General features: G+C 35.0%; 1 protein-coding gene across 2 annotated transcripts in view; it reads right to left on the minus strand.

Annotated features, from left to right (window-relative positions):
* KCNN2 (potassium calcium-activated channel subfamily N member 2) overlaps positions 1 to 14,096 on the minus strand; it is a 74,284-nt gene that overhangs the window by 44,656 nt on the left and 15,532 nt on the right. For both annotated transcript variants that reach the window (XM_064641760.1, XM_064641761.1), the window contains exon 3: positions 7,530 to 7,948. In XM_064641760.1, the coding sequence (XP_064497830.1) occupies positions 7,530 to 7,948 (419 nt within the window). The remainder of the gene's footprint in view (positions 1 to 7,529; positions 7,949 to 14,096) is intronic.

Consider the following 14,096-nt stretch of genomic DNA (forward strand, 5'->3'; position numbering starts at 1 on the left):
GCCATTTCTCACCTCAAGATATCCTCAATAATGCCAAAGAAGGGATATATCCTCAGTAATGCCCTAGTGATGGGACATTCTCCCTCACTGGTCACTGGTCTGCAGCATGATAAAAAGTTAGGGCTCTCTGTAACTGCTGTTAAACTTTGTCACAGATTTAAATATCAAATGGTTCCGTGAGGATTATGGTTTTTTGTACATAGTTGAATTGTACTGTTTGGGATCGTATGAATAAGTAGTTCCAATATAAGGCTTTTTCAGCTCTGCATAAAAAACAGTAACAAATTACCAGATAAAAACAAAAATAACCTATAAATATGTAAAGCTCTATAGGTAGTAAAGATCTGCTGTACTTCCCATATATGTGTTAACTATATGCAAAAGTTGTAAGCATGGGTTGGCCACTAGTGTGATTTCTCTGCAATATTTATTACCAATTTGCTGCAAATCACCTACTTTCTCTAGAATAGCTGCAGTAAAAACTAAAGCTGATTTTGAACCCTTCAAGAAAGAGTTTCGAACTCTTCAAGAAAAAAAACTATCCAAGAAAAAAAACCCAAAATCTGAATGTTTGAGACAACAAGTTAAGCGAGTAAAGATCACAGAAAAGGAAAATAAAGAACATATAAAATATTGAAAAAGCACCTATTTATATTTCCCTCCATAAAACCTCTAATTCCCCTAAACTGTGCCATTCCTCAACACTATCTATATACTGTTATTGACCTTACAGATTTGAATTTCTAGCATAGAATTGTAAATTCCCAATAAAAGCAATTCTTCAATAATTAAGGTCAGAGTTCAGTCAGCATATTGGCTGTTTATTAGCACTGAAGGGATAACCATGGACTGAACTTCTCACTGTGCCCTGCTCATCAGATCAAGAAGCAAAAGAAAATCAATAGTAAAGCTTAAATCCACATTTCAGGGTGCATTTTTCAAACACATTAAACTATTGGAGCAACAAATTATATTTTGAGTGACAAGAAATTGTTTTTTGCTTCAATATGACCTTTTTTGAAGTATTATGGGAAATAGTTCTGACTCATTTTGAAGTAAAATATTCTGAATAGTTTAAAGCGCTGATTAAAATTAGGGAATAAAACTATCTACCACATTTAAAAATACAAGGATCAGAGGATGTAACTTTGGATCCAGTAAAGAAATAATGATTAAAAAAATTCCATAAATTGTTTTCCTATCTGAAGGAATTTGGAATGTGTACAATCATTCTTACTGACCAGAACAAAGATTCTTCCTTGAATTATGTTTTATAGATTGAAGATCAATGAAAAAAAGAAATAATTTTGTCTTTAATAACAGGTAAGTACCCCTCTGTAACTATTTTCATTCTCTTCTGACTTTTCTATTTACAGAAATAGTTCTTACTTTCTTCACCATTCTTGGAACTCTACATGAGCTTTTCCACTTCATTCTGCTCTACAACCGTTGTACATATAATTTCTTTGTAAAAAAAAAGATGGAATTCAACCTAAAAAAAAGTTTTCCTAGTCTAGTTAGATGACCCTGAAAAACAGATATAAAATCTTTTTTTCAGTAAGCAAGGAGATTTTTTTCACTTGTTTTTTAACTTTTTTAATTTTGCACTATTTTCCTTAAAGTTAGGTCTGCTATTTTGGGACTAGAGACCCACCAATCTACCTTGGATTGATACATTTTTGTGAAAGAATGACTATATCCACTGACATTGCACAAGCTATTGCTACTTTCCATATCTATAAGGCTAATTTTAATAACCCAAACACACCTGAAGAGTACATGCTTACTTATACTCCCAAAATTATTTTGCTGAGAATACACAAACAGTATTACTCCAAAGGGAAGTAAAACATGAATTTAAAAGAACAGCAATCAAACTCTACATGCATTAGAATAGGTGCTTGTGCTTCCTCCCTTAAATGTACATAAACTGTTCTGTCTTCAAGCAGCAGCAGAACTTCTGTGACAGACTCCCTTGTTGCCTTCATTGTTGAAAAAAACCAATAGATTTGATGTATATTGAAAACAATTGCAACAAAAATGCAACCTGTTACATCTGGTTTTAGTTATTAATTGCTTTGAGACTTAAATATAAAACAGTAACCTAACATTTACAGTTAATCTACACTGAGTTTGCAAAACCAGGAATGAAAACTAGTAGGCAGAGAACCATTCATTCATGGCACAGGTGCAAGTCAGGATGATGATGGGTCATCATTGCTCACTGTTGTTTTGAATATTTAACAGTTAACTTTTGCCACCACTGGAGAAACCCGACTGCAAGTAGCACATTTAGTTTTAGTGAGCCTAGAGCCAAGTGAAGGTAAAGAACCACGATAAACAGCCAGCACTGTCCACACACAAACACTATTTGATCTGTTGACAGTCATGAGACTGAAAAAAATAAAAATAATATGTCATTGTTTCTGACCTTCTGAGGCTAAAAATAGGTTTAAAATTAAATATCCAGGCTTGGGTTGTTTTTATTTGGTGGTGGTGGGTTTTTTGTTTGTTTGTTTATTTTGGTTTTTGGGTTTTTTTTCAACGAAGAAAAAGAATCTTCACAATAGCACTGCAGAGAATGCTAAAAGCAATTTCCACAGGAGTGTGGCCTTGGGAGTATGTGTGCAGTGTACAATGTCAGATAAGGTCCTCAAGACAAGCAAAGAACTGAAATAAATATTGAGAGAAAATTAGATAGCTAAGAAACAATTTTTCCTGAATGAATTACAACTGAAAGTGTCAGTGTATCCACTTGCTTGTATCAAATGAATTCTTACCATTTGCCTCCCAGTTGTCATGTGTGACCTGCTTACTGGAAACTTTGTGATGGCATCATATTTCCAACAAATGAGATAGATATTTATTTGTAGAAAACGAGGATGAGCAAAAAGCAGAAAAGGATTTCACCTTCACACACTGATGGATTTTTTTTCTGTGTGTTTTTTTTTGTTTGTTTGAGTTTGTTTTTGTTAAAACAAGGAAAGAATACACAGCATAACCTGACAGAAGAAAGAAATGCTGACTAAACAAACCACTCAATCTGAATCGACTTCACTGCCAGAAGTTAGAGAGAGGTGCAAACAGAAACAAAGATGGTGCCAAAAACGTGCCCTCTGCAGAAGAAGAAAATCCAGTTCTGTTTTCAGTTCTGCTGCTGCAAATCCACAGTAACTCTGGGCATGTGATATGAGCTGCCTGGATGTACAACAGTGTAGTGTGGGCACATGTAGTTCATACTGCCTTGATACATGGGCACATTATTGCCATGTATACAGAAAACAAGGTTCTTTCTTCCTTCACACAGGAAAAATAACAGATCAACATGAGCAACTACCTTCCACCTAGAAAAGCAGTACACTTCTCACAGCAGAGACAGTTCTACAGAAGAGTGAAGCAAATTTGTCAGCTTTTTCAATGACATAATGCTATACATATTAACTTTCTTTTTCTTAAGAAATCAAACTTTTCTGTTTTTACTGCTAAAAACAACCGATGACCACACACAGAGCTATTTTCAGCAACAAGATCTGTGTGGGAGACTGCTAAAAGTAAGTTGCTTGCAGGGCTTATAATTCATATATGAAAGTAACATAGTCAAAAATCTATTGAGTTAGATCTAACAAAAAATTTAGATTTTCATTATGAAGCCCATATATGACAGACAACAATATATGGATGCTGGCAATGAGAAGGTAGATATTAAAACCTATGAAATGTAATCTTCCCCTCAAAACAGACATAAAAATTTGAGCAATAAACCAGTAAGAGCTTCTGGCACTGTGTATCCAACACTTCATGCTTTCCCTACCTTTTCTTTAGAGATTTCCTCAGCTAGATCACTCTGCAGCCCTAGCAACCCATTTATACTCAGTTGGCTGTCCACCACCATTATCTGTACCACATTCTGCCCTCATGAATGACCTTATACTGAAGTTCTGGAAAATACCTTGCTCACCAACCCAAACTGTCACTTGCTATAATTAGCATTCTGGGAGCTAACAATACAGACATGAAGGCACTGAGAAAGACACATGCCCTGTCTTAGTTCAGTGTATATCAAGTGATCAGTCAGATGACCATTAAAGCAGTGAAGTCTTTTTTCAGGCAGTCGACTTGCCTGGCTCAACCCATGACCTGTCTCTATAGGGTTGTCTTCAGAGAGATGGATAATGATGCTCTTTCATGTTACCTTCCTCACTGTGAAAATCAGTGCTTCCAAATTTCCCTTCCTATTCCCAGGACAGCCTGCAATAAGAAAAGCCTGACATTCAATAGAAGAACAATCTCAAAATCAGGCTGTCATTTAGCAGCAACAGCTTTTGCTGAGCACACACAACTTCACAGTAAAGGGCACTGCCTACTTCAATTTCCCTCCTCACTGAGAACGTGGAATAGAATGAGAATCTTTCCTATTCAATTGTCACATTTCAATTTTCTATTGAAATTAAAAAATTCCAATATTTTAACCTATTAAATATTATCACCATCATCCTGTCCCAATTTGGATAGTCAGCTAAATGATTTAATACACCAAAGAAATGCTAAAACCACTAGGGTAAACTTTTATGTAAAGCTTCTATACAATAGAAAGTTGCTAAGCTTGGTGATAGAATGATGCAGAGAAACATTTAACACCATCAGATTTCATTAATGTAAATCATCCCTCATCAAACCAAATTCCTAATTTCTGTTAAATGTATCAGAATTCATTATGTTTTCCTATATATTTTCAAGTGGAGCAGCAAATACTCCTTCCAATGATAACATTTATTTTCAGGATAATTTTGTGTACATAAAATAGTCTATTGCAAAAAAAAACCAAAAAACCTCTACTTAAAGCTAAGAAAAAGATCAACTTAAGAGCAGTTGAAAAAAATGTACTTTATTTTTGTAAACTAAACTTTTAACTACTGAGCAAATCAAAGCCACTAAGATCTGGGGAGACATCTTCTAAGGACTATGATCTCTACACAGCACAGAAAGGACTGAGTGGCCATATTTGTCCCTTCTCATGATAAATGGCTATGGTATCTGTCCCCAGCTATGCAAAAAAGAGATGTTTAGTTTCAATTGGCAGAGTGTTAAGAGCATTCCAATGTGTCAGGGTTTCGGGTTTTCCTCTGAAAGCTTTTTTTTTTAAAAGGTACTTCTCTATGGGCCATGGATTTAGCTGGTTTTGATGGACTAACGATTAACTGGTATCCACAGCCAGTATCATTCATTTGGCAAAATGCAAACATTTTTCCCTCAAAGGAAAAATCTGAGTCAAAACATGCAAAATTGGCTGTGCAGCTAGCATGAATGACATAAGTATCTAATTCCCAAGGCGAAAATACATCGCATTTTGTGTTTTTGAAACATAAAATTAATATTTTTTTTTTAAATGTGAAGGAAAATAACCTTGGACTGGACTCCATTCACAGAAGGTAATTATGCTAGGGACATACTAATCTGATGGTCACATCTATATTTAACTTGCTTTTAGTTGTTTTTTTGTTTCAGTTTTAGAGGAGTCTATAGCTATCCAGCCTACCACCCAAACCATTACAGTCACTTCAAGAACAGCAACTGCAAAATAAAATGTGGAAAATCCATTACTAGTTTAGCAGAGAGTTGAAGAAAATTCAGCTTTTTGCAACCCTGAGTTCAGTTTATCTGACCAAATAAATAACCTTCTTCCCAGGATCACAGTGATGCAGAATTTTGTCACTTTCCAAATACAAATAAACACACAAAATCAAAACTTTATGAGAGTGTTGCCTTCACTCTCCCTGACTGGAAAATGGGTGAGGTGGTTTTTGTTTCTTTTATTTTTAGTATTACTTATATACTACACCTTCTTATCCAGCCATCCTTATATAAGAGAAATAAATATGTTTTACAAATGTGTATCAAACAGAAGTTGTTATTTTTCAGTAATTTTCCCTGTGAGAGGCACAAGTTTTATAAGCTTATTTTGAATGCACATGTATTAAAAAGTTAATAACACAATAATTATTTAATGCTGAATAATAAAAACTATCACGACCAGTTACATGTAAAAGTGTGATAGCAATGGATGCTTAAGTTATTCAAAATCACTTAAGAAGTGACAGTCTGGGAAATGCCTGAGTAGACACTCGGGAATTCCTGAGCAGTAATTCTATTGAAAAAACCTGTCAGGAACAGAAGCAAAGAATATGAGACAAAGAGGAGATACTTTGCAGAAGTCAATTACACCTGAAATAAGACCGTGCTTATTAAAACACAGCTACTATAGATTGAGTCAAAATCTAGGGTGCTCCTCTGCTGCACCATGGGGAATGTTTTGAAATTATGTTATTCTTAACATGGGGTTTTCAGAATACTCTTAAATTACTAGACTTGCTGTAATATGATGTAAAGACATTGACATAAAGCATCTACTGTAACAAACTACACTCCACAATTCTGGCAATTTTAACAATAAAACTACAACAACATGATTTCTACACTCGTTTTATAAGATCAGATATTTTTCTTTTTAACAAGTCGAGAAGTAATGCAAGAAGTAATTTACAAAAGTAACAAAAGCAGAACAGTTGGTGTGCAATTTAACTGCTGATTTAAATCAGCTTGCTGTCACAAGTAACTCCCCTAAACTGCTTCTAAAATGGGCAGACACGGAAAGGAACAGGAAAAATAAAACGGACAACAACCAGCAGCAGAAATGCTTTAAATATGTTGATGATCTTCCAGCTTCAGAAAGGAAAATCCATTCCAGGATCCAGGACCTGTCCCAGGCATTAAATCTTCCATAGAGAATCATCCTAATTGTCTTAGAGTTAACTGATCTCATATTCCTAAGCAATTCTATGCAATCAGAAGCTCATTTCTTTTTTTGTTAAAGTTATGTTCGAGAAATTCAATTTCAAGGTGTCAACACTGATAGCCATTTATTCTGCACCTACACTGAAGTCTGTGGAAAGGGGAGGTTGGAAAACTAGATGAAATGAACAGAAGTCTGACTCTCAAATGCACTTTTTCTGATTTTCAGAGGAGGAAAGAAAGAGTTATATTACTGCAAGTGTTCTGCCTGTTCTCCTTTATTGATCTTGCCAACCTCTCAAAAGTATTTTGCAAGTTTTTTTTAACAGCACAATAAAACTCAAATTACACCCCCCGTGTTTTATCCTCACTAGATTTATATTACAAACAAAATAAATGAAAATTGGTATAAATGCAAAATATCAACAACTACTCTTAAATACATTTTATGATATCTTTCCACTGTTTTAAGTTATATCAAAACACTGAAATCAAATTGTAATTCTACAGTAAACAGTGGGTCACAAACCTCTCTGCAGAAGTCCTTCAGACTAAAAGGCAAACCACTCCTGACAATCTCTGTCACAGAATACAAACCACACACCACTCAAAATACGAAGGACTAGAGAGCCCCATTCTAATAAATATTTAGATCCGAAGAATTCAAAACTTAAGAGACAAACCAATAGGGAAAAACAGAAATACAGACAGAAAGAACTAAACAAACAAAACAACCTTACCTTTCACAAGCTCGGACAGTCCATGCAGCAATTATCCATAATGAGATACTAAAAACCAACAGTACAGTTCCTGGACATATTGTCATTAGAGTCTTCATAACAAAACGGGTATTGAAGTTTATCTTATTTAATGCTCCAATGCTTCTAGATGAGGCATCAGTGAAAAGTTTGCTATGCAAAAGCATAACTCTGGCAATAAGATATAGTCTTAAGAACATTGGTATAGATAAAATAATATCCACATCAGCTGTTGTTGTGGATGGAGCGTAAGAAAAGGCGAGCCGGGCTGTCCATGTGAACGTATAATTCCCAGGTATGGGATGTATAGCACACACCAGTATTTCCAAGCAGATAAAGAAAATACGCTCATAAGTCATGGCTATTCTCCAGTCATCTGCTCCATTGTCCACCATGAACAACTGAAATAATAAAATATAAGGTTAACTTTAGTACATCATTAACAAAACTTGTTATAATTCCATTTTAAAACACCATAGTTTTCAGAGCTGCCAATGACCACTAAAAAAGAAAAAAGTACGCCATTTCAGAAAATGACATTACTACATCACTATGAAGAGAAAGATAACTCTGATTAAGACAAAAAGAATTTTTTCAAGACCTATTTTTAAGACTGTACGTGATGCTAAATTTTCATATTTTTTTACTAAGAATTCTTCATATTTTGTTTAATTGTAATTTTTGATAAAATAAAATTCTGGACTAACTAAGCCTTGTTAATTCAAAATCAATTGTTTACTCTAAGTTCATAAAACTGAGACTTATTTAAGTGTTTTCAGAATGGATATCTAAAATACAAATTAAAAATACTTTCAAAGATGCAATGTTAAGCCTGCACAACAGCATTTCCACATTTCAGCCAAGGTGATATTACAGCTTTCATAGAACCATCCAAGCTGTCTTCAAGGCACCAATACTGAATCATGTAAACTGTAAAACTATGTAAGAAAGTACACAAATACTCAAAATGATATCTCATGGTGAAAATACGAAAATTAATGTCTAGCAAATATCAGAGTAGCCCAGGCAGCTGGGTGATGTCCACTAGTAGCTGAAAATTAAATGCACGTGTTGGTTGGTGCATAGTCAAGGCCTTCACCTTGCCATCCACGAATAAAGGTTCTAAAACATTTCACCCTGTTTAGTAAATTATGTTCCTGATGATTTACTAAATAAATAGTTAATCAAACAACACCTGTCACTAATAGAGTGTTGAGATATGTAAGAACTTGCAAATAGGCAACTTTTTAGAGAGGAATATAACCCATATGTAAAAAGAAAATACAATCTCAATGACAGAAAAAGACTTTCTCATCAACTACAGTCTGAATCTAAACAAGGCTGTTCAGCAAATAGTTAATAGGAAATAAAAATACTTTTGCAGGATTTTTAAAATAAGATTATTTAAAAATGATGGGTGAGAAGGCAAAGAACACAATGTGCTCCCTAATGGAAGAAAAGTACTTTCAGCATGCTAAACACTATATACACAGCGGAAAAGACACTCATCTGCACTGCTCTCTGCCCCTTTCCATCTTTCAGGAATTTAAAAATACAAGTCTGATTTCTCTGTATGTGTTTTTTAGTGATCAAAACCACACTCTACATCCTCCTCACTATACGTTTAGTTTGTTTTTCATAAAATTGCTCTACTGAAATTGTTTAGAGTAGTGATAACCTTAAATTAACTTTATCATAGTGGAACTGATACCAAAAGAAATAAAGAAGTTAACCATAGTAAGGAGCACAACAAACCAAAATAAATGTATGTCTTTGTGGACTTGTTTTTTATGTTCTTCCCCTCCATCTTACTACAGTCAGTGTCAGTGACAAGATTTTGGTACTGGGAGTGGCTGCAGGTTTGGTGTCAGCAAAAGGAGGTCAGGGGCTGCTCTGCAACGTACCCATTGTAGGACATAGCTGAGTTCACCATTGAAGCTTGTGGTGCTTCTGTGAAAGCATATTTAAGAAAGGGAAAAAATGCTGCCCAGGCAGTGAGGAGTGAGAACAAAAAGTGTGAGAAACAATGCTGGAAATGCCAAGGTCAGAGAAGAAAGGGAGGAGGTGCTCCAGGTACTGGAACAGAGACTTCCCTGCAGGCTTTGGAGAGGACCATGATGAAGGAGGTATTTCCCTGAAGCCCATGGAGAGGACCACTCCAGAGCAAGGTGGATATTTCCCAAAGGAACTGTCGCCTCACCTGCAGAGAGCCCACACTGCAGAAAATTCTCCTTACAAGAACTAATGCCCATGGAGGATTCATGCTGGGGCAGATTTACCCTGAAGGGCTGCAGACCATGGGGAGGACCCACACTGGACCACACAAAAAGCATGAGGAGAAAGGAGTGGCAAGGAGAAACTGTCACGGACAGATTCCCATTCCCCATAACCCCTGTACTCATGCAGGGGAAGATAAAGGAGTTGGGAATGAAAAAGTTCATCTTGGAGAGAGTGGGGCAGGGCAGCGTGGTTTAGTTTTTGCCATTATTTCTCACCATCTTACTCTACTTTTAAATGTCAATAAATTAATTTCCCCCAAGTTGCGACTGTTTTTCCAGTGCCAGTAATTGGTAAGGGATCTCCCCATTTTTATTTCAATTCACAAACTTTTTCATCTTATTTTCTCTCCTTGTGCTGTTGAGAAGGGAGAGCAAAAGAGTGGCTGGGTGGGGGTCTAGCCAAGGTCAAGCCACCACACTTAAGATACAGTTCCTACCTTCACTGCAATATTATTGAAGACAAAGACACTCAGTGTTGAATTTAAGCTAAAGAAACACATGCAATGTATACAACATAAGCACATATACTTTCTTTCACCTCTGGTCTCTCTGCAAACTTCGCATACCAGATACATGAACTGACACCAGAAGGCCGATTTATGTATGTATGTTTGTCTGCCTTACCAAAACACTGCTGGTTTACACTTAGCAAATGCACTATTTGGTATTAAGGGCCAAACTTTCAAAGTACTGTAAGGCTCCAGTGCATTTGATTCTTGTGATTAGCCCATAAATTCTGTCAGTCAGATCACAGAAGTGCTACATCAGTTACAAAGAGATCAAAGTATTTAGAACACCCAGAATACAGATTGACTGAAAACAGCTTGACTGAAAAAGAGAGATAATATCAAATGTCTCAAATGCTGTGTGGGTTTCCAGAGAAAAGAATAAATTAACAACAGATTTAAATATTTCAATTCTAAGATACATATCAAATACATGTCAAACTGGCAGAGTTAAAAAGTTTCAAAATCTGCTGAAAAAGGCGATGGTCTTTTCTCCTCTTTTTTACTTACCATCTTCACAGATTTAAAGAAGAACTCTATATGCAGAAAGTCAATTCAAGAAAAATGATACCTTCAAGACTGGTTCAGTTTAAAAGACGAGAATAGAAGAATGTTGAGTTAAACACAGACATTAAAATTTGATCTTACAATTTTCACAGAAGAAAATGTTATTTTATGACTCAGTTTTTTAAAAACTTTGAGATGTCATTATGGAATATATACTTGATAACATATTCACCTGTCAGCAGAAGGAAACCCAACATGCTACACAGAAAGAAGTTTCTCTGTAGTGCTCAGTGGAAGAGGTTATGCTTACAGACACAGAAGATCTTTATCAACCACCCTTGACCTTAGCCGAGCCAATTTCTTCTAAGGAAAATAGTATTTTAAAGTGATAATATCTTCAGCTGTCATATAATGTGATTTAGGAGGTGAAAACATGAAAGGCAGAAAATACCAGAAATTACAAAGGACCACAGATCCAGTACAAAAATTTCTATTCCATGAAAATATTAATATTTCAAAATCACATTTATGAGGTAGATTTCCTTACAATTCTTTGCATCTAAGTTCAAACTATGATGGATATCAAACATTCTAGAACATGTATGGGCCTCTAACACACACTCTGAATAAAAATTAAGTTCAGACATAAGAAAATGACACAGAAATTAGTACAGGATTTCATGTCCATTTTATATACTTTCAATTATGCAATCTTCAAAACGCAAGTTTCCCTTTTAATTTGGAAGATACAGAGGTATTTGTGTGTGCCTGTGTCCTTGGCTAGGTACTTCTAGTTTGGAAAGTGAGGAACATAAATGAATGGAAATGAGAAAGGACAGCTGAACAGCACAATTTAAAGGTTATTTACACACAGTCTTAGATGCTTTCAGTTAATCCTGTTATAATAACCATGCATTAATTTCAAGATACTACTCCCCATTTGAATTGAGTACGATGCTAGCAATAAAAAGAGAACATAATAAAAGAATGAGACAACTTTTCCTATACATTTGAGTCCTGCACAGAGAAGGACAAACTCCAGTCAAGGTTAAAGATGTTATGCCAATTTATAGCTTTCAAATTTCGTGTAATTATTCAGTGTTAAAATCTAATTCAAGTACTTCATCAGTGTACTGCAAGGTTCTTCAAATACAGAACTCTCATATCCCTTTACTTAGTCTGCACTCTGTATGAAAAATTCTAAAGTTATTTTCACTTGGAATTATGTAATGTATGCATGTAATGTATGCATGTAATCTATGTGTGCATATATGCATGTAATGTATGCATATTGTACGTAAATATAAGATATAGAATCAATCTTTAACTTCAAATAAACTTGATATTTGTAATCCCACACATTAAAAGCATGAAATAAATATAATATCATAGATATTTATATGGTATGTGTACCCTTCATGTAATACCATAGAAAAAAAAAGAGAAACATATTCAAAGTATACAGATTGAACTCAATGACAAATTAGATCAGATTCCGTGAAGGACAGAAACAAAAGGAGAGAAGTTAATTTTCTAAATCATTAGTAAATAAAAACTTTCATAGCATACTACCACAGGTTGTTAATGAATGCAAAGAACAAGGAAGCTTATCTGTTTTAAAAAAGCCTTTATAGGTAAAACAATAAGTTTGAAAACTGTAGCCTTATCCTGGTCTAATACTGTAGGGATACATTAGTACAGAAGTAAAAAGGAAGCAACAAAGTGATAAAGCAGCATCAGCTGTAGTCCTGGAAGCATTCCTTGGAGAAATGGAACCAGCCTTACTTACAAGCAAATTGTTGCAATTGTTTAATTTAAGAATCAAAATTTAAAATTCTCAAATACTGGAGTCACTTAAAACTTATAAAAGAACTGATGGGACTACAATTTAGAGTAGCAAAATTGGGGCTGCTGACTTACCCAAACTTTTGAGAAGTCATTTTTCTATAGTTTGGAGTGCCCAAAATATCATTTACACAACTAAAAGAAAGCCATTATGGTAGTCAGGGAGGAAGAAGATACTGCTTTTGTCTCCCTACTCCAAATAGCCAAGTCATTGTCCCAAAACACCCCATGAAGTAAAAATTATTTAAAACCATATGGTGATGGGAGATTGATATCTCAGGCCTTTAGCACAGTTGCCTCTAACTAGAGGATGAAAATTACCTTCTTACATCATCAGAAGGCACATAATCCAATGGTCTGCAAATTACCTAAAGGCCTGTGCTTGACCTTGGAGAACCTGCAGGAATTCCTGGCAGCTCCTGTACTCCTCATCCTGAATACAATGCCACAGAGCACAGACATTAGTGGGTTTAATACATATGTAAAGTCATGAGGCATCAAATGTCCTCTACATACAAAATCCAGAAGGCAAACAATATCTTTTTTCACAAAATTACATGAGGGATTAGCTACCTTGTATTTGCCAGAATGTTTCTCACACCTAGAGTTGAAGTCAAACTTTCTAGTAGGTCACTAGAAATTGATCAACAAGAACTTGTGGATATACCTATCTATTGAATGAAATATGCTTAATTCATTCAAATGAGGAAGCTAGACTGCTCTACTACTTATACAGGTACACTAGCATAAAAACACATATACCCCTTCCGACTATAAACATGCCAATTTAAACAGCAGATTGCAAAAGTCTTGTAGTTTCAATACAAAAATTATTATTTTCATAGTATATTTATTTAAATTTGCATCTCTTTGCAAAATTAGTTTTTCAGAATTATTTATATTTTGCTATAAACACTGTGTACCTCAATGCATGTAAAGCAAACTTCATGTTAATGTGTTATGGTGGCTAAAAAGGCTCAAAATACTTGTCTCAAATACTGCATTTAAACAATGCCATCTCAGGAAGGGATATGTAAAAGAGGCCTTCAGAGCATTTATAGTCTTTGTGAACTGTATTTTCAGAAGTGCATTACCAAAACCTTCACATTAAAATACATCTGAACTACACATCTTGGTTACTCTGACAAGTCACACATAACCATTTCGAAAAACAGATATGTTTTAAGCAAAGCTCTTAATAGATTTGTCTGTCTCTGTCCCTCAGAAAATTATAAAAAAAATGGAGACCTTTTAGAAAGAAAAGAATTTATGATCAAATAAACTAACACAGGGTTAAAATCTGCATAAGCCCACACAGTTAAATTCTGCCTACCCATATTTCCCTTCTGGTTTAAACCACATACTGACAGTACTTTTTTCTATAGCTTTTTCTCTCTAAAGGTATTCGGAAG

This window comes from Pseudopipra pipra, chromosome Z (assembly GCF_036250125.1).
Source record: "Pseudopipra pipra isolate bDixPip1 chromosome Z, bDixPip1.hap1, whole genome shotgun sequence".
NCBI lineage: Eukaryota > Metazoa > Chordata > Aves > Passeriformes > Pipridae > Pseudopipra > Pseudopipra pipra.